Source organism: Pseudopipra pipra, chromosome 3 (genome assembly GCF_036250125.1).
Source record: "Pseudopipra pipra isolate bDixPip1 chromosome 3, bDixPip1.hap1, whole genome shotgun sequence".
Lineage (NCBI taxonomy): Eukaryota > Metazoa > Chordata > Aves > Passeriformes > Pipridae > Pseudopipra > Pseudopipra pipra.
This window is the reverse complement of record NC_087551.1, coordinates 113903804-113928589: the sequence shown is the minus strand read 5'-3', so window position 1 is coordinate 113928589 and position 24786 is coordinate 113903804. Positions and strand designations below refer to the sequence as shown.

Genomic DNA, 24786 nt, shown 5'->3' with positions numbered 1-24786 from the left:
GGACTGGTCTCAAACCTGCTCTTTGTTTTCAGCAAGGAATGGGTCTCCCTGATGGGTGGCTGTGGACAACCCTTGAATCGATGTCCAGAAGATTCCTGCTTCAAGCTGATGGAGCAGCAACCAGTGGTGCTCCAGATGGAGGTACCACAGCTTTGATTTTTTGGTCCACATACTGGTAACATTGAAGGGCATTTTCAGGATGTACCCCAGAATTATCAACACTGATTTCCACCAGCCTTTCTCTACAGGCATTATAGATCATTCAGGAAAGGGAATGTGGCTCTGAGCCACTTGTACAAGGAGAGGAACCAGAACTCAAGGGGATGAATCATCTCATTGCAGACAGCTGAGACATGGAGGCTCCTTTCTGGGAATTCTGTGGTGGGAGCAGTGACCTGTACTCATGTTTCTTAAGGCTGGCCCCGCATGTGGATGACTTTTTTTTTTTTAAACAAAGTTCAGCAAAAATCAGACATATTTCTATTTATTTTTCCTCCCTAACCTGATATATTTTTTTAAGTGACTGGACCCACTTTTCACTCAGTGGCTGAATAACACAAAACGTAAAAGAATGAGATTTTTTTTTTTTTTGGCTTTTTTTCATGTACATTTTTGTCCAAATATGCCATAAGTGCTCCCACCTTTACTTCCTCCCACCTCCTCCATTTGCAAAGTGGAGCAAATGCTGATGGAGCCGTGTGTGGATACAAAAACCTGCTTGGAAACCTTCCACACCTGTAATCCTTGAACACACCTGGCTGGAGCTGGAGATACAGAACACAGTGAGAGACCAGAGGCAGAAATCAATACAGACAGAGTTTTATAATTAAAAAATTGTGCATTTCAACAAACAGCTGGCAGTTATAACCATCCCCCATCCCCCTCAATGCAGAAAATACATGTCTGGAACTCAGACATCTGATATTTCTAATGCCATATGTAATGACCTCCTCAGACTGTGCTTGTATTAACTCCTGCATTGGGCCACCAGACAAGAGCCCAGAGGCAGGTCCACCCTGTATCAACTCTATTTGACCCTATTTGACCCTAGAGAGAACCAATCCCCCTCTTCCAAGGCATTATTTTCACTAAAAACCCATCATTACTATATTTTGACTGAAAATGCCTCTGAAAATCAACGTGTGGGACACGAATGGATTTATTTTTATTAAAAAAGTAAACAAAGGAGAATTTTGATGAGGTGGTTTGTTTTCGTTTTTTCCAAGATGTCCATGGGGAAATAAGGCTATTTCTTTACTAGTAAACTAAATGGCACTGTGGCTGGCTGTCTTGTCCAGAGGCCAAGAACCCAAACAAACCTTCACTGCCTGGGCAGCATGAGGTTCAACACCCAGGCATGATGCTGATGGACTGACTGCTGTAGACAAAGCTCCAGTGCCTAAAATTCCTCCTTCCTTAGCAGAAAGAAAAGATACTCAATGAGCTTTGAAGCGGATGGAGAGGCATCATTGAGGGGTTGTGTACTATGGGGGATAAAGGACTGGATTCAGCTCCAGAGCCCCCAACCCCACATGGATATGAGCCCCTTCGTGGTGTTAATTTATCCCTCCCATGGAGACCCGTGGAGGCACATGAATTATTTGTCTTCTCTGCATTGCCCTGAACTCCCTGTGGAACCCCAAGCCTTCAAGCCTCGTTGCATCTTTCCAGGCACGTCGGAGCCTCATTGAATTCTGGTTCACGCCACATTTTGGGACAAAGGCATGAGCCCACCCCTCAGCCTCCTGAGGGAGGCGTCCTGTGGGCTCACATGCACACATACAACAACTTACACACACACAGAGCTTACAGACAGCCAGGTACAGGCACATCAACACAGCTTCCAGCTCAGCTGGGATTACACCTCCCGCTCCTCCCCAGGCCTCGGGCTGCTGCTGGGTGGGCACAGTCAGGTTTGCTCAGCCAAGAGCTCCCTGCCCAGGGAGCAGAGCTGGGCTGGAGTGATGAACAGAATGGTTTGGGTTGGAAGGGACCATAAAGATCATCTGGTTCCAACACCCTGCCGTGGGCAGGGACACCATGAGAGGGTTGAGAGACTGTACCGCTCTGACAGGAGCGGTGCCAGCTCCTAAAGCCACCCACACTTGGTCTAAACACACTGTCTTGGGTGCCAGGTGTCCCAAGATTGCCACAGCAAGACTTCTTGAGTCCCTGCCCTTGCTGGGCAGCACCACAGGTCTCTTCCCTCTGTTCCACATACAGGCAAGGTGTGCAGCTGTGTGCACTGAAAGGCAAGAAAATACAGCTTCCATCTTACACCCTGCTAAGCAGGGAGGGAACCCCATGGGTTTGCTGCAGGCCCAAAGCAATATTTCTCCCCTCAATTTTATAGTCACATTTTGAGTTCATTACCCAAAAAAAAAGTCCCTTTTCTCCTCTTGAAGTTCCTTTCTCTGATGGCTGTGTGTTGCTACAGAGGATCCAGGATTTGCTGGTGCTGCTGTTGGGGGAATTTCAGACTCGGGTGATTTCTCTGATAGGAGACGTCTTGGGTGCATCCCTTTGCATTGCTGCTTGTGGGGACAGCCACATAGTGTCTTGTGGACACTGCTGACAACAGGATCAGAAACCTGTTCTGCTCTGAGTATGACTTCCAGGGCACACAGGAGACTTCTGGACAGCTGGAGTCTATATAAATGTGTCCATGATCAGTCCATAATCTATACCACAGCAAAATTGAGTCCAAAATACCCTGGAGTCAATGGAGCAAGTCAACAGACACACTTTTCACCACTTCTTGGGGCTGCACACTGTTTAACCCACAGACCTTCTCCTGATGGGAGGGCTCCTCTCCACTGGAAATCAGCTTCTCACCTGAAATAGCCCCATGGACCCTGTGCTTGGGCCAGCAGAGGCTGAGGGTTGATGCCCAAGAAGACATCCATGGAGGACATTTGCTGAAGAGACAGATCCAGCCTGGGAGGAGGTACAGGGGAAAAGAAAAGGGTTTTGGCTCTGTGGCTGATCTTTGACCCCTCCTTTGATTTTTGAGTAACACCAGCCACACTGAGCTGTGTCTTAGTTACTGTGTGGGGAAGAGAAGGAGAAGGGACTTTGCCAAGGAGCAGGTTAAGTGCATGTGTTGGGCTCAGATGCTCTCCAGGCTTCTCCCATGCAGGTCCTGTCTCCTCAACGAGCGGCTCAGTGCCCAGGTCTGCTGCTCTATCCTGCCTCCAAGACCAGCTGTGGATTCCCTGTTTGCCCCTGCTCCTTCTGCTCCTCTTTGGCCTTATTTTTTCCCAGAAAGAGCCCTGTCCCCTCTCTTTCTCCCTCATCTTCTGCCCCCCCACACACACTTCAACACAGAGAGAACCGTCGGGAGTTGATGTTCATCTTGGTGACCCCGATGAGCTTGAGGGGCGTGGAGAGGCTGAAGGAGCTGACGAGGGGGAAGTCACAGAAGAGGTCAGCGAGCTCATCCCGCTCCTCCAGCTCGAAGGTGGCGTCGTTGAGCATCCGCTGGTGCAGGTGACACGTCTGCTCGATCTTCAGCTTGTTGATGTCCCCACGGAGCCTCATGAGCTGCCTGGCCAGCTGCTGGTCCTGCAGGCGCATCTCTGCCTGGAACACAAGATGGAGGGCGGGGAGGGAAGAGGGGGTTGGAAAGGGAACAGCAAATCTGCTCATTGTGCTGCTGTCCCTGTCAGAGGCTGCATGGAATCACTGGAAATGGGACTTGTCTAGATGCTGGAGCTGGGAGGGAGGATCTTCCAAGCCAGCAATGCATCCCAGACAAAACTCCAAATTTTTGACAATCAAGGAAGTGTCTGCCTGCTCAGGTTTTCAAAGGCACCAGGAATATAAGATATTAAGCTCTTAGAGTGTCCAAAGGAGGGCAACAAAGATGCTGAAGGGCCTTGAGGGGAAGCCGTGTGAGGAGCAGCTCAGGGCACTTGTGTTCAGCTGGAGAAGAGGAGACTGAGGGGAGACCTCACTGCAGTTACAACTTCCTTGGGAGGGGAAGAGGAGGGGCAGGCACTGAGCTCTGCTCTGTGTGACCAGGGAATGGACTCCAGAGAATGGCCTGAAGTTGGGTCAGGGGAGGGTTAGGTTGGATATTAGGAAAAAGCCCTTCCCCCAAAAAGTGGTTGGGCACTGAACAGGCTCCCCAGGGCAGTGGTCATGGCACCAAGGCTGCCAGAGCTAAAGAAGTGTTTGAATGATACACTGGGACACATGATGTGACTCTTGGGGATGGTCCTGTGTAGGGCTAAGGATTGGACTGGATGATCCTTGTGGGTCCCTTCCAATCAGCACGTTCTGTGACTCTGTGAAACTGGAATTAAAGCCATGCCAAGGCTGTTGGCTTGGTTATCCCTCAGCTCAGGCTTCAGAGCCTCCATCTCAACATCAAACAAAGCCCAAATTAATTTTGCTCATAAGGCAGCAGCCACAGTGAGAGGGAGCAATTAGAGGTGGAAAGGACCAATTAAAAGAATACCAAAGAACTGATCCCCAAATACTCAGCCTGAGTTTCTGGCCTGCATAAATCAGAGCTGGTTCACCACAGTCAGGAACAGGGGCCACCACACCCCCCATGGCTTATCTTATCGTGGAGATCTGAAGTGTCTCTCAGGACAGGACCCCCATGGTTTCCCACAGGAGAGAGAACAACTACCCCTGGGCTAATGATCTGAGTGTTTTGGAGACATTTTTCTCCCCTGGCACCTAACTCTGCAAGGTGGAAGATTCAGAAGTGATGAAAGAGGTTTTTTATTAAAAAAAAAAAACAAACAACAAAACAACTTATAATTAAGCAGAAGATTTGTTGCCACAGGATGCTGTGGGTGGTGAAGGAAGGAGGTGAACACTTGGTGCAAGCATCAGCCTTTGTCTGGGGAGCAGAAGCAGGCAGAGCTGGAACAGAGATAATGAGAAGACAATCCCCACTTCTCACCCCGCTTCCCTCCTCACAGAAAAGCAACAAACCACAAAAGTTGCAAAGAAAAGAAGGTGATGGGAGAGAAACTGAATAGCTCTTAGCAAACCTTGTGGCTTAAATCTGTGTGACTTCTGGGAACAAGGAGGAAACAAAACTGGAAAAACAGCCCTATATTTGCCCCAGTGCAACATTCTGCCTCTTTCCCTGGTGTTGCCTCCACCACAGGATACAAACTGGCACTGGAAGGATCTCCTTGGCAACAAGACCCTTGATTTTGTTTTGTTTGGGTTTTTTTACCTCCCAGTAGCTCCCTGGGTAAATCCTTTCCTCACTGATTTCTCAGTGCACGAGGAGATGCCATGAGCTCTCTTGCAGCTGCACCGTGGAGCTGCCCTGACCCCAAATCCATCCTTTACCTCACTCTTTGGTAGGATTCATCCTCGTCAGGCATTTAGGATGAAGTTCTTCCCTGTGAAGGTGGTGAGGCATTGGCAGAGGTTGCCCTGAGAAGCTGTGGCTGCTCCATCCCTGGAAGTGTTCCAGGCCAGGTTGGATGGGGCTTGGAGCAACCTGGGCTAGTGGAAGGTGTCCCTGCCCATTTTATGATTCTATGATTCTGTGTTTCTATGATTTGGGATGCATTCCCCTTTTCTGGATTCTAACAGCATGGATGTGGCCAGAACATCCCAGTTTGCCTCCAGACCTAAAACTGAGCTGTTTAATTTATGGGTACAGATGTAGCTCTAAGGGTAGGGAATAAATTATTCTGGGTCTGGTGGCTTATGCATGAAGATGGAGAAGTGAAGGGAGGAGGGAAAATTCCCCTCAGGAGACTCCACAGGTGGCCCTGATATTTCTATGTGAGACTTTTCTGTGCCTGGTGCCTGGGCTACTGCAAGAAGGGTGGGAATCAAAGCAGCCACAGGGTTGCTTTAGCTTGTGTCATAATCCCTCCTCCTCCAGGCAGTTGTAGAATGGTTTGGATTGGAAAGGAGCTTAAAGATCATATCATTCCACCCTCCTGCCAGGGCAGAGACACCTTCCACTATCCCAGGTTGCTCCAAGCCCCATCCAACCTGCCCTGGAAGACTTCCAGGGACTGGGCAGCCACAGCTTCTCTGGGCAACCTGTGCCAGGGTCTCACCACCCTCACAGGGATGAATTACTTCCCAGTACGTAATGTAAATCCCTTCAAATCCAAACCATTCTATGATTCTCTATCTGACACTACAGGGACATCCTGGAGGACCTTGCCTGATGCTCCCAACCAGTAACTGGACTCCAGCTCAGCTGATTGAAGTCACCTTTCTACCAGTCTCTGAGTGAGTCCCTCTCTCTCTCTCAGCAAATCTCTCTGAAATTATTGGCAGGGTTGTGGCCATTCACCTTCTTCAAAAAACCCCACTATTTCCTCGCAGACCTCGTAGCCTGTGTCCCCAGCAGAGCAGTGCTACTCAGCAGGTTTTTCTCCTCCCACCTGGCTTACAATGAAAGAAAGAATAATTTTATTGATATTTTTCCCTGTCTCACAACAAATGCTGTGACTTGAGGTTTTATCAGGAAAGCGATCGTGAGTGTTATTGAACTGACCCCGGGTCACTCTTTCTTGTTGGTTTATTAAGTTACGTAAGAAATGTCAACAAATGCTTTCATTGAATGTTTTGAAGAATGTGGAATTAAAAAAGCCACTACTGCCAAAAAAAAAAAAAATGGTTTAAAAGAGAATTGTTGAGGCCATTGCAGAGAGGGGTGTGAGCTGGAGTTGCTGTTTTCCCTTGCAAACCAGCTTTACACTTTCTGTCCAGTTCTTGCTTTCCCTGTCTCCTGAAGAAGTTGCCTTGATTTCATGTAAGCTAGAAGACAAAGCCTTCCTGAAAATAAGGATCAGGAACAAAGCCTGACAGTGTTTGACTAAAGACATGTGGATGTGGCACTTGGGGACATGGTTTAATGGTGGGTTTGGCAGTGCTTGAGGAACGTTGGACTTGATGGTCTTAGAGGGCTTTTCCAACCTGAATGATTCCATGAGTCTATTGAAAGAATAAGCTGTGCTTCTTGGGAGCCTGTCTTGTCTTCCCAAGGGCTTGGAAGCTCCTTACACTGTGACAGGTTCTGTGGAGGCAGGTCCATGGGGTGACAACTGGGTACAGCACAAAAAGTGGGCTACTCTGCAGGATGTGGTTTCTCTCTTCTCACTCATCACTGGGGCTTGGCTTGAGATGCAAATATCCTGTCCTGCATTCATGGAGTTGTCCTATTAAGTCCTGCTTTGTTCAAACCCACCCAGGATATCAGCAGAATTTCATCCAGAACCCAGAAATCCTCATTCTTCTTCCCTTTCCCAGAGACTCTGCACAAACACTAAAATCATCCCATCCATCCCATGCTGAGGACCAAACAATCGCCAGAGATTATGAATGATGCCTCTTTAAAAGGAGCAGTGTCAGGTCAGCAGAGCTCCACAAAGCTTCCTGGAAATGAATAATGGAATTACAGGGGTCACATCACGGGAAACCATGGGGTTTTGGTTTACACAGTTCAGCCACAGGGCCAGTCACCACACGGTGACTCAACACACCAGTTCATCCACGTGGGACAACATGACCCCACACACTCTGCACAGTGTCCTGCAGAAACCCATGGGGAGCATCAGCAGAAGCCAGACATTTTGCTTCCTTCCAGTCTCTCATGCCAAGGGTAGGAACAGGGTTAGGTTTGTCTTGCTCATAAAAAAACAGTTTCTTAACGAAATGTGCCTCTTTCTGCAGACCCAGCTCCAGCTCCTGGTGGGATGGACAGGATGCTGGTTTGAACTTCCCCAGGTGGGAGAGGGAAACAAACTCAGGTCCTTCCTGGCACAGAAACAACTGCCAGGCTGAAATGCAAAGCTGGACCACAGGATGTTATGAACCCAGGAAGGGTTTTCTGTTTGGATTGAGCCTCAGAGTCTCCTAGGGCTGTTTAATATGGGGGAGGGAGAGAAAGCTTTGTATGCATCCTTGCCTGTTTTCCAGCCCAAATAGCTACGAGGAGTTGCCTTCAATTTTGCCTTACTCATATGGTTACAGAAGGGAAGACCAATAATCTTCCCATTTCCAGCGGTTCATTTTCTCCCTGCGTTGCTATGGGGGGATGTTTCAGCAGCAAGCACCTCATGGCATTGACATGTGGAGCTCCTTGGGACCTCTTCCCAAAAGAGAAGAGCCCTCTGGATGCAGCCTCAGCCTGTGGTCCATGAAGCTCAGGGTGATGGTCTGTGGAGAAGCAGCTGCTCCCATGGGTCCAACCCTTTTAATTTCCAAAGGATCAAAAGAAACTGAAATCTGAACTGGTCCTTTCCTGGGAGCAGCCTCTTGGATTCAAGCACAGAGAAGCACAGGCCAGTTATTAGACCCTTGCCAAGCACTTCTGAGAAGTCCAGATTGCCTGTGTTTTGGTTTGAGGCTTCTTCAAAGGTGCTCAGATGCAACCCTGTCATGGCTAATTTCAGATGCTCACACCCTTGTGGTGCAACCCACAGCCCCAAGTGAGGTGTCCCAGCTCCTTCTGCAGTGCCTGGGAGTCACACACCCTCAAAGCCCAGGAGATCTTTGCCAGCTGGCACACGCAGAGCCCGTCATGGGCCCCAAATCTCACTCTTCTTCAGTGTTGTTTACTCTGTGTTGGCTCCCTCAGAATTAATCTTCATAATACCTTTCCTGAGGGAGTTAATTACCTCTGGATTTTGTTAAATTAGGGGGTGTTAAAATGCATTCAGTACTGGGAATTTCCCCATTGCCAGGGGAAAAACCTGGAAGTTCAGCATCTGAGAGGGACATCTCAGTGGGGTTACATGTAGGGTTACACAGGAGAATTTCACGTGATTTCTCAGAGCTGCAGTTACATCTCTGCTGTGCACATAAATCACAGCCACTCCACAGAACTCACTCTCCCTCCCAAACAGGGTGGCTGGGCCCAAGCTGGCCCCTTGGGGATGGTCCTGTTCCAGGATAACTCCCAAACTCTTCCCTGGTTTTAGCAATTTAACAATAGAGGTCGTAGAATCATAGAAGGGTTTGGGTTGGAAGAGACCTTAAAGACCATCTCATTCCAACGTCCTGCCATGGGCAGGGACACTTTTTGCTATCCCAGGTTGCTCCAAGTCCCATCCAACCTGGCCTTGAACACTTCCAGGGATGGGGCAGCCACAGCTACTCTGGGCAACCTGTGCCAGGGCCTCCCCACCCTCATAGCCAAGAATTCCTTCCCAATATCCCATCTGACCTTGCCCTCCTTCAGCTTAAGGCCAGCACTGATTCAATAATAATTAGCCAACTGATTTTCCACCAAAAGCATCAGATATTCATGTCCCTTTTTGAGTCTTTCCAGCATTCTGTCACACACACATCAGATTTCTGTGCCAAACTGGTGAATTTGAGACAGGAAACTCATTTTCCTACTGGGACAAAGTTAGAAGTGTTCTAAGATGTTGCTGTTCACAGGTTTGTTCTTTAGCCATATTTAAGAGGGAAAGGATTTTGAGTGCTTAATTTTATAACTTGCAAAACCTGACAAATTTCAAAGAGGAAAGTACAGTCTGACCCCTCAGGTCCTAGAGTCTGTCACCATTCCCCTGCTAGTAATGGCTTTGCTCTCAATACTGATGAAGAACAGCCACACTTGACAGGCCAAAGGCAAACACAAGGGCAAAAAAAGAGGCAGGAGGAGCTGGGGAGGGAAGTGCTGCAGCCCTGGGGCTGTTCAGCATGCTCTGAGAGCTGCAATTTGCTCCTGCACCTCGACAGAGCCTCTCAGCACAACAACAAGAGCAGTTTGCATGTCTGGATAAATCAGCTTCCCCGAGAAGGATTCTCAGCAGGTCCCAGCTGACGTGGCTGGATGGGGCTCTGTGGGCATATGTCAGTCCTACAAACCTGGGCCAGGACCTGACGTGCATGGCCTGGGACAGGCCATGTGAGGTGAAACACCAGGAAAAGCAGGTGGACAGTAAGACCTTGGTTTTGTCCTTTGCTTCACTTTTGAATGCCTGAACCTGGCTGAAACCAAACCAGAGCAGACTCTGGAAACACAGAGGCAAATTCCTCTTCCAGTGTTAGATGATGCCTTCTGTGTGGATCGGGAGTAACAAGAGATCGGGCACAAGGAAATGGCCTCAAGCTGTGCCAGGGGAGGTTTACATTGGGTATTAGGAAAAATTTCTTCACCAGAAGAGTTGTCCAGCCGTGGCACAGCTGCCCAGGGTAAAGGTGGAGTCCCCATCCCTGGAGGGATTTAAAAGCTGTGTGGATGTGGCACCTGGGGACATGGGTTAGTGGTGGCCTTGGCAGTGCTGGAGGAATGGTTGGATTGGATGATCTCAGAGGGCTTTTCCAACCTTAATGATTCTGTGATTCTGGTGCTTCAGATTTAACAGACAGTACTAATTTTAAAGCTGGGGACTCCTGGTCTATCAATTCAGCAGGCAACTCACCCATGTCATGGCCCTTTCTGTAGAACAATGGCCAAGGGCAAGTTTGGGTATACATATCTATCATTTTAGTATACATATTAAAATCACTTTCCTGCCTCTACTGCTTTTGGCTGGGATGGAGTTAAATCTAAAACTGGGTGGTCCCATACCAATTGCCTGTTGGGAACAGTCTCCAGCATGTGCAGACTCCTGAAGCTCAAACTGCTTGGCAGGATGCTCCCTGACACATGCCAAAACCATGCTGGGGCAACGCTGCTGAAATAACCCAGCCTGAACATGCTGTAGTTGTGCTGAGGGTTGTGGGTGATGGGGCTGCACACCCTCCATCATTGCATTTCCTTCAGTGAGGCCACGGGTTGCTGCACTTCCTTCTAGGGTAGGAAGAATCTCCACATTTACCAGCTTTTGCCCTTTCATTGGATGGATGAATCCTACAGACCTTAAATTGATTTCTCATGAAGGACTGTGTAGAGTGGGGGAGAACTCATCCTGAGGCAGAGGCAAATTTCACCTCAAATATGACCACTGGGTCATTTTTGGATCATCTTCAGAAAGATGCCTGGGATACTCAACATTTGCTTGAAGCAAGGCTGGGTTGTGTGGTGCCCCCAAGACTATGTTCTCATGTGTTAAATCACACCAGGAGGATTAATTGCCCCCTCAGGGTGACCTTACCCAAGGTGTGGGGGTGCTGGTGACCTTCCTGGCAGCCCCAAGCAGAGGGACTGCGTGGTCTTGGCTTCTGACTTAGAGAAATATGTAAACATAGAGATAACTATGTCACAGAATCATAGAATCATGGAATGGTTTGGGTTGGAAGAGACATTAAAGACCATCTCATTCCAACGTCCTGCCGTGGGCAGGGACACCTTTTGCTATCCCAGGTTGCTCCAAGGCCTGTCCAACCTGGCCTTGAACACTTCCAGGGATTGGGCAGCCACAGCTTCTCTGGGCAACCTGTGCCAGGGCCTCCCTATCCTCAGAGTCAAGAATTTCTATCCAATATCCAATTTAACTACTCTCTCTCAGTCTGAAGCCATTCCGCCTTGTCCTCTCACTCCAGGCCTTCAGAAATAGTCTCTCTCCATCTTTCTTGTGGGCTCCCTTCCAGTACTGGAAAGCTGCATTTAGGTTGCCTCAAATTCTTCTCTTCTCCAGGCCGAACAATCCCATCTCTCCCAGGCTTTCCTCATAGCTGAGCTGCTCCATCCCTTTGATCATCTTTGTGCCTCCTCTGAACTCGCTCCAACAGCTCCATGTCCTTCCTGTGCTGTTGTTCCCCAGGGCTGGAGGCAGCTCTGCAGATGGGATGTCACCTGAGGGGGCAGAGGGGCAGAATCCCCCCCCTCCCCTGCTGCCCACACCATGGGATGAGCCCAGGACATGGTTGGGTTCCTGCTATGAAACCTTCCTGATTATTTTACTATCACAACCTGGGAATAAATGAAGAAAAATCCTGTCTGTGTTGGGATGTGTGGAAGCTTGTTCTTTTATTTGAAAATAAGCTGGATTTCACCCTTGAAATGTAATGTGAAATTCATCTTTTCATTCCAGCACCCTGGGATGTGATGGCCTGGTTGTGCTTTCACTGCTGGCTGGCAGCTCTTACCCACAACAGTGCCTCCAACACAGCTATTCCAGTGTGTGGTCAGGCAAATCCCTGCTCTCTCTTTTGGGGAAATTGTTCTAAATGACATGAGTCATGTCCAGATCCAGCAAAGACCAGTATAATTAAATGGTAAGAAAATGGAAAGTGAGGAACAATTAGGGTTTGCTTTGTCCTTTTTTCTTCTTTAATTTAAACTTTCAGTTTTTGACAGATGGTGGTTTAGATACCACACCCCAGTCTAAAGGGTAGAATCAGGCTCTGAGACAATTTATACTTCCAACATGGGCAGAAATTGAAAGAAAAACCCAAATCTTTTACAATCAGGGCTCTGAGAAGGAAAATATGCTCCTTACTCTTTTTAGGCATCATAAGATTTGGGGTTTATATGAAGTGCACTGTGCATTTAAGGTGGTATGCAAGGGATGCAAGCACAGACTCAGATTCAGGGCTCTGGAGCTGAGGTTCTCCAGAGCACCGAGTGGTTGTAGGAGATCATCTCAAAGCTCTTCCTAACAGTCCTGGGGTCCTGAAAGCACATCATTCACCTTCTGAAAGCCACAACCCTGAGAAACAACTCAACCACCAAACTGCAACATCCAGAACCACCTCTGTAAATAACCCCTCTAGACATCAATCCAGCTGGGAGAACGCAACAGAAAGTTGACAAATAAATATAACCTGAAGCAAAAGTTGCAGAGAAATTTTTTAAACTCCTTATTCATTGTTGTCAGGAGTTTTTCTCAAAGACTTTCAGTGCTTTTCAAAAGCAAAGTGAACATTTTCACAAGTGTTGACCACAAGTAATGTCCCAGCCCCTGTTGCAAATATTCCTGCTGAGACTCCCAGGCAAAATTCCAATCAGGCAACAGAAACAAAGCCACGTGTCATGAGTCACTTCCAGTAATTTGAGCCAAATAATAAAGATATTTCATGCTGGGGAGGAGAAGGGAAGGATCACTGAGAAGTGTATTCTTGGTGTCTGGTGGTTCCTACACTTGCAAAGAGGATTGGAACTTTCTCCAGGCCTAAAAGCAGGTGCTCTGATAGGGCCCTGTCCATCTTACTGAGCTCCAGTGGCCTCCAGAAAATGATAACATCATGGAATATCCTGAGTTGGAGGGGACCCACAGGGATCATTGAGTCCAGCTCCTGGCCCTGCACAGGACAACCCCAAAATCACACTGTGTGCCTGAGAGCATTGTCCAGATGCTTCTTGAACTCTAGCAGGCTTGGTGCCTCCATGCTTCCTCCTGGGAATTACTCCTAGGCTGTGCTGACTCCTGAGCTGGGTTGGGAACTGCCTGAGTCAGCACTAGTTGGTCCAGGATAAGTTGGTGCCAAAGACCATGAGAGCAACGTGACATATAAAAGATGAATTCCAGCCCCCACGTCCTGGCTCTGTGAATCCTCCTAGCACAGGTTCCTGGACAAGACAAAGTATTTTTGTCTTGTCTTTCTCTGTGAAACCACTGGTTCATAAGTACCAGAAATAAACAGGGGCCAAGGCTGGGATGGGAGAATGTCCAGAATGTGCTTCTAATGAAGCAGAAGACAATGGATGATGAGCCTGGAAGAGCCGGACACAGAAAATTCAATGACTGATTTTTGTTTTTTCACCTGGGGCTGAAGGCAGGTAGGAACAAAGAGCTTCCTCATTCTTTTAAATTTCTCCCCTCTTGAAAAAGTGTCCTGTCTAACAGGGAACAGGAAATCACTTACCAGTTCCTTCCTGAGCCACGTCAAAGCTTCGTCGATGCTCTCAAAGCCGCCTATTCTCCCTGAGGAAAGAGTCCCCTTGTCCTGGGCAGGGCTCCCATTGAGATGCAGCTGCACCTTCCTCAAGGGGACAGTCTCCCCCGTGGTCTTTTTGGCCTCAGTTCCCTCCTCCTCTCCCTCTCCTGCTGGCTGGGGACTCTTCCATGCCTGCTCCTCCAGCTTCGCCTTCCACTCCAAGTAGGAAGGGCGCCTGGTCTCCAGCCTCAGCTTCTCTGTCAGTGCCTTGAGGGTCCTCAGGTGGTCATCAGGAGGAGGAACACCTCCAGGGCCAGCATCCTTGCTGTCCAGCGCCTCCTCTATTTGAATTTTGGGTACAGACATCCTCTCTGGGAGTCACAAGGCATATGGGTGGGCTGGAAAGGATCAGGGGCAGGGATGGGAAACGCTCAAGGTTTGACCAGGTGTCACAGGGTGCCAAACACAGCTCCTCCTCCTGCTCAAGGACCACATCAACCTTGGATGAACACCTGGAAGAAAAACAGAGGATTGGTTTCCAGTTTGAGAAGGAAAAGGGAGTGAGGAAAGAGAGGCAGCTCTTGCTGTAGCAGAGGGAGTGAGGGTTTTGGGAGAGGCACCCTGCCAAGGTGCTGCTGGGGAGCGTTACCTCACCTCAGCCATCTGACTGCTTTTGGGGCAGGAACAGACAGGCTCTGGCTTTTGGCAAAGCTCTGGTTACCTACATCTCTAATCTTAACTCAGGGGGCCATGAAAGGGTTGCCAAGGGGGCCAGGGCACATTCCCAGACCCCTGTGGGTCTGTATGATACAACCCCACATCCTCTGGAGAAAGCAGTGGACGTTGGGGTGTCTGTGCACAGGGTTTTGCTGATTTTCTGGCTGGCAAACCCACATCTTCCCACTTGGGCAAATCAGGTCCCGGCAAAGCAAGATAATCTGAAAGAGTGGAAGTTTAGATTAGATATTGGGAAGAAATTCTTCCCTGGGAGGGTGGTGAGGCCCTGGCACAGGTTGCCCAGAGAATCTGTGGCTGCCCCATCCCTGAACGTGTTCCAGGCCAGGTTGGGTGGGGCTTGGAGCAACCTGGGATAGCAAAAGGTGTCCCTGCCCATGGCAAGGGCGTGAAATGAGATGGTCTTTAATGTCCCTTCCAATCCAAACTATTCCAGGATTTTATGAACCCAAATGTCTCTCCTGAGAATTTTAGTCAAAAGGAGAACTATTAAAAGGGACTTATTCTTTTTTCTACCTTCAGTTTTACAGATTTATGTTTAGGTCTGGGTTTGTTAAAGATGCCAATCTGCAGCCATAGCATTCATCTCCCTCCTGACCTGCAGGCTCCAATCAGGAGCATTATCCCAGCCAGGAGTGGGAGTAAGTGGGGTGCCTGTGCTCATGGAGACTTGTGGTTTCCATCACTGGCCATGTCCAATGTGCCTACTGGGAGTGGTCTCTTGAAAACACCCCAGTGGAAGACTAGCACAGAGGAGCCAGGAGCTTCCTCTCCACTTTTCCTCCTCATGCATGGACTCAGGGAAGCTGTGTCCAAAGCCAGTCTATCTGGAGGAACCTGGAGGGACACAGGACTTAACAACTCTGCAAGAGTTGAGCTCAGGCAGCTTCCTCCTTCGTTTGCCAGCAGGATCAGATGCGGGACTTTCTCAAGGTTGTATGCTCATCTAAAGCTGAGCTAGGAATAGATCCAGAGCTCTCCTTTACACCTCAAACACAAAACAAAATACTTTTTTGCCTGCCTGGTATGATGCCCGGGAAAACCAGGATATAGGCAGCTTTCTAGAGTTACTCAGCCATTCTTTCCACTGCTATTGCCACAATGACATGTGTAACTCTGAAAGCCAGACCATAATTACACCTCTCCAACCTTTTCAGTTAGAAGATTCAATTTAAAAAAAAAAAAAAAACAAACCAAAACTAAACACCAACAGAGAGCAAGATTTATCCCACAATTGTGTGGAGGCACACGAGCTGAACGAGGAGTTGATAATATACACACAGACAGTCTGGGGGTGGAGAATTAGTCATGTTGTGGTCTCATTCCTGCTCCTATTTATGCTAATGAGAGTTTTACGGTGAGCAGGAGCACACACAGACACTCTGTCAGGTTGAAGCCAACAGCCCTCATGCCTGGAACAGTAAAGATTTTCCTTCTTCCATTGAAAAATAGATTGTAAGGAGGGGAAAACAGTGAGCTGCCTTTGTTGGAGAGGCAGGTCTTGCACCAGCTTCTCTGCAGGGCTAAGAGCATGTCGACGAATTTACCTTGCTTCCCACTCCATCCTACCAAAATCAATAAAGGAAAACACTTAATGACTTTAAAGATCTCACTTCTGAGCTTTTTATTCTGTCCATTGAGGTGGAGATTGCTAAGGGTGGCCAAAACCAGCAGCCCAACAGTCTGATGCTGTTCCACACTACTGGGCTACTGGATTTGTTAATCCCCAGCAAACATAACATTTTTACAATAAAGCTGAGTTTTCTGAATGCCACAGCTGCAAAGCAGAGCCTCCACAAACTCTTTTGTCCTGTGTTTTCAGCATGTGTGGAATCCTCAGGGCGGAAAGGGCCCTTGGTGTTGGAGCCCTGGGTACAGCTCAGTTAACACTCAGATCATTGAACCGTGAAAACAGGACAGCAGCTTGGAGCATCCCCTTTGTCATCACCCTGCTGTCATCTCCCCCTCCCTTTCACCACACCTCCCAGCAGCTTTGGAGGAAATTTGGGGTTTCTACTCTAAAAACAGCATTGATTCAACCCATCCTTCACTTTCTTTCCTGTGTAACACGAAACATCTCGTTCACTCTGTAGGGACCCCCCTAAACAGGCAGCTCTGTTCCCCTGCCTGTCCAAACTCAGAAGTGACAGAAAGGAGCCACCTCTAATTTCCCATCAATATCTTGGACTTGGATCAAAGACCTGCTGTGGAAAAAGAGATCTGAAAGTGGTAATTGTGTGAAAAATGCCTTGCAGTGTGGGGCTGTAACACAAACCCTTTGCTGCCTGAGAGCTACTGAATTCCCAGGAATGAGCCTGCCTTTGGCTCCAATCCACATACTCCCAGTCTCCTGCCCCAGGCTCTGTTTCCCCCTGGGCTGGCCTGTGTGAGGGAATTGAAGTGATTAACCCTTGGTTTGTCTCATTATCACACTTGCCACAGGGTGTTCATGCCATACCTAAAGCACAGGACACATCAGCTCACTGAGACAACAAAAAAATCCCTTTAATTTCTTTCTTGGGATAAATTTCCATTGGAGAAATCAACTGATCTACCCCAAGCTGTAATGCAAAGCGATCAACAGAAACCCACATCCAGGACTGAGAAATAAGAGGCCTGAAAAACTGGAAGTTTTATATGTCTGTACCTTCCTCATCAACCCTCTGTGCCCTGGTCAGATTTGAACACCAGGCATTCAGGAAGCAGCACTGGTTGGTGTGTGCTGGGCACAGGCACAGCCTGTGAAATTCAGGGCTGGAAATGAGGGCACAGGGTGCTTCGGAAGGTCACATGCCAGGGAAGCCAAGAGGTCCAGGAGAAGAAAGGAAAAAAGGAAGGGAAAAACACTCAGGATGAAAACAGGAGGGGGAAAAGCAGAATAAATCAATCAGCCAAAGTGCGGGGAGAAAACTATTTTCTCTTCACTATTCCTGGTGGACTGCAGCTTAATGTAACACCACTTTTTATTGCAGAGGAACAGCAGTGATTACAGGAGTCTGTGTTAAAGTAATGCTGCTCATCTGGTATCCAGGAAGACAGAAAAGCCTGAATATCAGACAAAGCCCCAGCTGAGAGAAGCCCCTTTTCCCACACAGCCCATGGATGACACTTCTGACATGGGGCAAACAGGGCAGAGGTGATGGTTCAGCCTGTTAATGACCCTCAAAAAGCACTTCAGCCCCTTCATGCCTTAGTTTCCCTCTCATTGAATAGTTAGGTTGTGTAGCTGGGCTTCATGAAAAAAGCTCTGAGGATTCCCAGAGATGTACAGAATTCACTCCTGGTGTCTTCAGACCTCATCTGGGTGACCATATTTGCACTCCAATTGGGGCAGGGACATCCTCTATGATCCATGGAGGTTGGGATGTAGTTCCCCTGATCATTTGGAGACATTTGCTCTCAAGGTTTGCACATGTGGGTCATGGAGACACTTCCTGATCCAGCAAAGGAAACCCCTGGAGTAAATCCTACCTGCCAACATCACCAGTGAGCTCTGCAGGTCCCAGTGGATGAAGAGGACCCTGAGCCTGAAACAGTGGGATGAAGGAATACCAAGTTGGAGCAAGAGGTGGGGGACAGTGCCTGGTGTGCATCCCCCAAGCAGGGAGAGCTGTATTTGCTTTCCTTGTTGGCACAGCAACAAGGCAGGGATGGGGTGGGCATGGCTGACTCCCCTGGAGGTCTCTGACCCCCCTGGATGTCTGCAGCAGGTTGGAAGCAGGGCAGAGAGGAGGGGATGCCATAGCAATGGAGAGGGGGTTGCCATAGCAATGGAGTAAGGGAGGACTCTGGCTGCTCAGGGTGGTGGATGGAGGCTTTTGAGCATCCTCAGGGCAGGGGAGACACAGAGGCCTCAGGAATCAGGTGAGGGAAGGACAGAACCATCTCAGTCAACACTGCAGCTCCCTGGAGCTGGTGATTCCCTTTCAGGGAGGCTGCACATCAATCATTCCTTTCTCCATGCCAGAATGACGACACTCGGGAAAGGAGCTGCTGTGCTGTGTGGGAGGTTTGGTCAACAGGGAGTTTCCTCACCTGGAGTCCCCCCCTGCCACAGCCCCCCAGCAGCACAGGTCCATCCTGCTGCTCTGCACAAGGGTCCTACAAAGATGGAGAGCAAGTTGCTCCCCTGGCCATCCCACAGGCTCAGAAGAGAGTTGGTATCCCTGGGATGTATTATCCGGTGTTTGCCCACCCAACCCCTTCCTGTAGCACCCGAAATCTGCTCCTGCAGGAAACCGATCTGGTTCCCAAATGCCTTTTTCAGCTGTCCCAAAATGACCTTCAGATTTCCTCCCCACAACAAATCCAGCAGCATGAAGATCTGTCTGGTTCTGAAGCTGGGACACACTCCAGGGCTGAAATTGGAGCTGTCAGGATCAGGTGCTCCCTGCCTGCTCAGGATGGTCAGGACAGGACGGAAGGGGCTCTGCCCATGCAAGGCTGGAGGAGCCATGGCAAAGACCTCAGTGAGTGCCACTGGCCACAGTGCCCATGGAGACCTCCTGGACACATTTATGTGGGCTGTGAGCTTGTCTCTTCCTCCGTGGGCAAGATGATGGCACTGGTGTGACCAAGCTGGGCAACACAAGCATGGACTGTCTGGTGACTCTGCCTTCAGACCTCCTTGCTGGGCTGCCCACATTGGCTGTGTCCCTTCACACACAGACCTGACTTCCAGTCTAATATAGGACAAAGGCCCAGTGAGGAGACCAAGATTCTGTGCCCAGATTGATCCAGAATGCAATGATCATGGAAAGGTGATCACAGACCAGTGGGCTCAGATAAGGGCACCTATCTGAATGGGATCCTGGATACACCTGGATATTCCTGTTTGCCTACTGCCAGGAACAACCCCCCTGATGACCTTCCAGATAGTTTGGATGCTCCTTCAGCCCTTTGGATATGGATGTGGCATTCACAGATATATGGGGAAAGAGGAAAAAAGAGGGGCTTTCCATTCATGTATGATCTGAAGCAGAATGAGGACTTGCCCCAGAACATCCTTCTGCCCAAATGGCCTCCAGAAAGGCCTCTAGACACTGCAAGGAAGCGAGAAGGGGAGAGCAGGAGAGGCTGCAGAAAACCCATCAGCCTTACAAGAGGAGTGAAACAAGAGCTCAGAGATGGCTGCCCCATCCCTGGAAGTGTCCAAAGCCAGGCTAGATAGGGCTTGGAGCAACCTGGGCTGGTGGAAGGTGTCCCTGCCCATGGCAGGGGGTTGGAACAAGGTGAGCTCTAAAATCCTTTCCAATCCAAACCATTCTGTGATTCTCCAAGATTAGAGGGGACCAGTTTGCACTCCCTGCCCTAAGGCACTTCTCCTTGGCTTATTTCCAGCATCACTAGTAGAGTCAGAACCTGTTTCAATAAACACATCTGTACCTTCCTGCCTGACTACATCCCATCCCTCCTGTGTCCCCTGCACAAAATCCAGCAGGCTTCTTGCGAGGAAGCAGCACTGAGATTGCTGCCTGCTTCAGATGGACCCCTGCAGCTCCATTTTCAGACCAGCTCAACTCCCCTCGATCAGCAGGAGCTCTGTGGAAATCCTGCATGAAGAAATATTTGGCATTCCAGCAAACCAGTCTTCCAGCGAGTGGGAAGTATTTGCAAACTGGGAAGCTGGACGGGGTCAGTGCTCTCAACCCATCATCCCAAACCATGTATGATTCCTCTTAGGAGGAATGGGATTAAGCAGAACATCAAAGGCAAGTTTACAGGCTTTTGGTGAAGTCACCACGTCCACCCTCGTCATCTTCTGGTGAAATCTGTTGAGGCGAAGGGAGCCACGGATTATGGGCAAAGGTTTCTTCTCCACATACTGCCCCAGGCTCCTTGCAGATTTTGAGATTTAATCTTGGAGGTGGCATGCCTAACCTATTCCCAGAGATGCCCCCAAAGGACTTGTGGCTTGGCACAGCCAGTTATTCCCTTATTTTCCCTTCTGCCACCCCAAGCACAGCCGCGCGTTTCAGCGAGGAGAGGAGGGGACCTCTATGCCCCTGAGACCAGGGTAATGAAAAGGGCTGGGATTCCTTGGGAAGGAGCCAGGGCAGGCTGAGAAATGCTCTCTTCCCAGGAGACCAGCACAGGGAGTTATTTTTTCCCTAAATGCAGCATGGAAGGGTGTGTTTTCAGCAAAAAAAACCAAAAACCACCAACCTTTTTTTGGCTTTGCTGAGCTTCATCTGCCTGTCACTGAGTTCACCCCCTACAGGGACAAGCCCCAGGGCCAGTTCCCATCCGAGATCCCCAGGTTCCAAGGTAACGGGATCAGGGGAGCGGGGTCAGCCCCCCGGCGACCCCCTAATCCCCTTTACATGCCCCCTGTCCCATCCAATTACCTGCCTTGGCAGCTTCCCGAGCCATGATCAGACAATCTCTGTCCTTAGACCTGTCTTCTCCCAATGCTGAGTTGGGCATTTAAGATGAACTGGTTGCAAACAGACCCCCCTCCCCTCTCTGCAGAATCTGAGGCTGCTTATTTTTATTTTTGGGGGGGTTTTTTGTTGTGTTTGTTGTTTATTTTTTTCTCCTGCAGTGTCTCTGCTACATTTTGCCAACACCTAATGGCTATGGGCTGTTGCAAGCCCAGAGCCCAGGAGAAGCTGGATTTCTCCCGTTCTCCTTTATTTTTGTGTTGTATATGCTCCCATGAAGGATGGGAGGGATCTGTAATGGGCATTTGAAAGCAGAGGAGACCTGAGATGCAAATAACAGCAACAGCTCCCGTATGCTGAAATGATGGCTGGCACAGAGGAAACCCACAGCAGCCAGAACAGGCTTGCTCCCGCTGGAAAGTGGGGAATTCCTGGGATACAGGGGATGAGCAGACAAAGCCAAAGGAATCAGCTGGACACAGGTCCTGGCTGGAAGCAAGGAACTTGCTTTTCATCCATTTCACTCCCCTCCACTGAGGACCCTGATGCAGGAAAGCTTCTAAGGGTGCAGCAGTATGGAATAACACAGGGAGCATCACAGGAAAACAGGGAGGGGTGTCCGTAGGGAGGGAGAGGTGACAGCCTGCCTGGACCGGGGAGGGTCCAGGCTGTAGGATGGGGATGGTGTGGGTGCCTGGGTGAACACCACACCAGGGAATTTTGGCTGGGCTTGCACAAACGCTCGCGCTGGGAGGGGTGTGGGCTGCTGCTATTATTTTAGCAATTAGCCCCGAGCTGTTAGAAAGGGCTCTGAAGAAGTTCTGGCTGGTTTGTTGTCTTTTTTTTTTCTCTCCCCCTCGCTGTAAACCTGAGCTGCAAGGGCCAGACCTGAGCAGGTGGAAACCTGCTCTGCTCAGCACACAGTGCCTGCTTCAAAAATCCAAGGTAGCTACGCCCTGCGAGGCCACCGCGCTCATCCCACCATGTCTGCACTGCACAACCCTCCGAGCCTTCCCAGGGCTCCTGCAAATCCCAGGGAGGGGGCAGAGGGAGCAACAGGTGATCGTCCCGAAACCTGGCCAGGCTCTTCCCTCTTACACCTCATCCAGTGTAGAAAAATCCTCCTGGAGGGGGCGAGTAGCCCCACACCACTCCCAGCTGAGAGCAAAATCCACAAATCTCCTCGGAAAGAAGGACTGAATCCCAGCCTGTCCCAGTCAATGGGGAGCAGCCGTGCTGCCCATCTCCAGGGAATCTCGGCAGGCAGGAGATGGTGGATGGGGGGACACATTGCAAGCCCCCAGCCCCACCACATCACTGCCAGCGTGACAGACCCCAGCGCTGAACTTCGCGGTGGGGTCTCCATAGCCCCCCCCGGGACCTGCTCCCTGCTGCTACCCCTTTCCATGGGGCTCAAACAGCCAGGGCATCTCCTCCAGCCCCGGGCATCTCTCCCACAGCCCCCGTCCCGAGGGCAGGGGGTGTCCCCGGGCTGGCTGTGTCCCCCCACCACGGCCAAGCCAACACGAGCAACAAACTTACCGGGGCCGGGCTCAGAGGGAGGATCGCACGGACATCTTGGCTCCCTCCTTCCCCCTCGGGGCTCCAACTTGGGGTTTGCAGAGCGGTGTCACCAGTGCCTTCAGGAGTCTGTCTCATCCTCCTCTCTGTCTCGCTTCAGAAATCCGTGTGTGCTGTGGTTGGTGGTTTTTTTTTTTTCAAATTTAAGGGACTTTTTTTTTTTCAGCGGTTGCGTCAGGCCTGTTGCCTGGAGACAGGCGAGCTATTCCAGTTTGAGCTTTTCAGTCCAGATTTCCTCTCTCTCTCTTTCATTCATACCACCGAGCCCTGAACCTACCTCCCACCAAGCAATAACCCTGGAGAGACCTGAAAGGGAGGAGCTGCACAGCCTGGGTCCTAAACATCCTCCGGTACCCAGGCGAGGGAGGAGGAGCAGCGATACCTTGGGCGTGGGTAACAGGGATGAAGTGGTCCAGCGGAAAGCAGGGATCCTCAAGGCTTGCAGGAGATGCCCGGAGAGCTGATGCGCTCCCAAAGGAGTCTGTGGCTCTTCCCGACACCAACCAGGCTGGTGTCCCCACGCTGTTCCCGTTTCACACCATGGATATCAGCCTTTCAAGGAGCTTGGGGTCCTCTGGCACTCAGGATAACGTTTTCCAGATGCCACAGCTTGCCTGGGGTCAGTGCGTGTGTGGAGGGGAGTTTTGCAAGGACACATCAGCATCTCTGGGAAGCCCTGGGGTGGTACCTCGGGGCACCGTGGTTAGTACCAACTTGCTGGCACCACCTATCTCTGGGCAGAAACCAGCTTGGAAAACAGCTTTTTCCTGAATTTTGTACTGGGAAAGTGCCTGTTGCTTCCACAGCTGCCCCAGTGGGACTGGAAACCATTTTAGGTGCTTTCAGGGAGGGACTGATAGAGGCAGTGCCCTGGCTACTGGCTGAGCTGGGGCCAGAAGCAAAGGCAGGTGACAGAGGGGGTTTCCTCCCTTCACCAGAAACTGAAGTTTAACCCCTCAAAGCCTGGGGACAGCTCTCAAAATCAGCCCACACATCCGTCCCCACATTCAGCTACTGCACATCTGGTGGCTCAGAGCCACTGGTGGTGTTTACAAACCCGATGGTGCAAAGCACTAACTGTTGGTCATCAACCCTCATCCATCCAGGCCCCTTTCCATATTTCCACACTCAGTTTTTGTGAGAGAAAACCCTTTCACAGCCTGTTTTTTTGTTGTTGTTTTTCCACCCTTCCCTTCCCGTGCTTTAACCATCCCTCCTCCCCCCACGGGCAACTGGGAGACATTTACAGCTCTTTCCTGAGCTCTGAATGGAAGGGCTGGGGTTTCCCACCTCCCTTCAAATGCCAGCCGTGCTGAGGATACCCCAAACCCCCCCAGTAATTTAGAGGCTGTGCTTTTACAGCACCAAGCACATGAGAGCGGGTGCCCTGGGTGCAGCAATGCAAATTCAAAGTGTGAAGAGCAGCACTTTCACATTTCTGATGAAAATGCAATTTTAAAACACTTCTCTTTATTTTTTTTGCTTTGCAAGCACCCTTTTTTTGTCAGATTTCAGATCTGCATATGCAAACTCAGCCTGGTGATAGCTCTGGCTGTGCTGCAGACAGGCACCTGACTGCTGCTGCTGATGGAGAGGGACCAGGGAGATGGAAGAGCTGTTCCCTTCATGCTGGAACCACCTGACACAGACCTGCAGCTGCACTGAAGCTCTGAGCAGCAAAGAGAATCACAGGATCACAGCATGGGTCAGGTTGGAAGGCACCACAGTGGCTCACCTGGTCCCATCTCCCTGTTCAAGCAGGGCCATCCCAGAGCACATTGCATAGGATTGTGTCCCGATGGTTCTGGAATATCTTCAGTGAGGGAGACTCCACACCCTCCCCAGAAAACCTGTTCCAATGCTCAGTCACTGCACAGGAAAGAAGTTCTTCCTCATGTTCAGGTGGAACTTCCTGGGAACTAGTTTCTCCCTGTGGCCTCTTGTGCCATTGCTGGGCACCCCTGAGCAGTCCATCAAACAGGTGCTGGTTGAACATTTCCTACAATATCTCATCCAAAACAAAACTGGATCTGTGACAAGGAACCAAAAAGCACCAGGGAACAGACAGGGCAGGGGAACCTGGTGAAACACAGCACCTGGTCTGGTTCTGAAGTAGGATGAGCAGTTCCAGGACATGGCTCAGGAATGAGCAAGACTGGGGCCCCTTCCTGACAAACAAGTGGGATTCGGCCACCCAGATTTGATAGCCAAGAGTGTTTAATCACACAGACGTGGCCAGACAGGGTCAGTTGGCCTCAGGGCCAGTGGCCAGACCTAGCATGGGTTAGTTTACCAGCAGAGGTGTCACTCCTGAGGCTTGACGTCTGTCTCCTCGCAGGAACAGAACACACACTGTGACCCCCTCCCTCTTCTG

At 50.0% G+C, this 24786-nt stretch overlaps 1 protein-coding gene across 1 annotated transcript; it reads right to left on the bottom strand.

Annotated features, from left to right (window-relative positions):
* Positions 1-803: 803 nt before the first annotated feature.
* Positions 804-22760, bottom strand: FAM167A (family with sequence similarity 167 member A). The gene is made up of 3 exons (XM_064650812.1): positions 22374-22760; positions 13702-14225; positions 804-3582 (listed from the first exon to the last, which is right to left on the bottom strand). Exons 2-3 carry the CDS (start codon positions 14077-14079, stop codon positions 3319-3321), a joined length of 642 nt encoding a protein of 213 aa, XP_064506882.1. The 5' UTR covers positions 14080-14225; positions 22374-22760; the 3' UTR covers positions 804-3318.
* Positions 22761-24786: the final 2026 nt, after the last annotated feature.

What these genes read in the sequence shown, in the direction of transcription:
- FAM167A (XM_064650812.1), bottom strand. Translation starts at nt 14,079, where the DNA reads ATGTCTGTACCCAAAATTCAAATAGAGGAGGCGCTGGACAGCAAGGAT. An exon ending in CGTGGCTCAGGAAGGAACTG is followed by an intron (nt 3,583 to 13,701) that starts GTAAGTGATTTC and finishes CTTGTGTTCCAG; the next exon opens with GCAGAGATGCGCCTGCAGGA.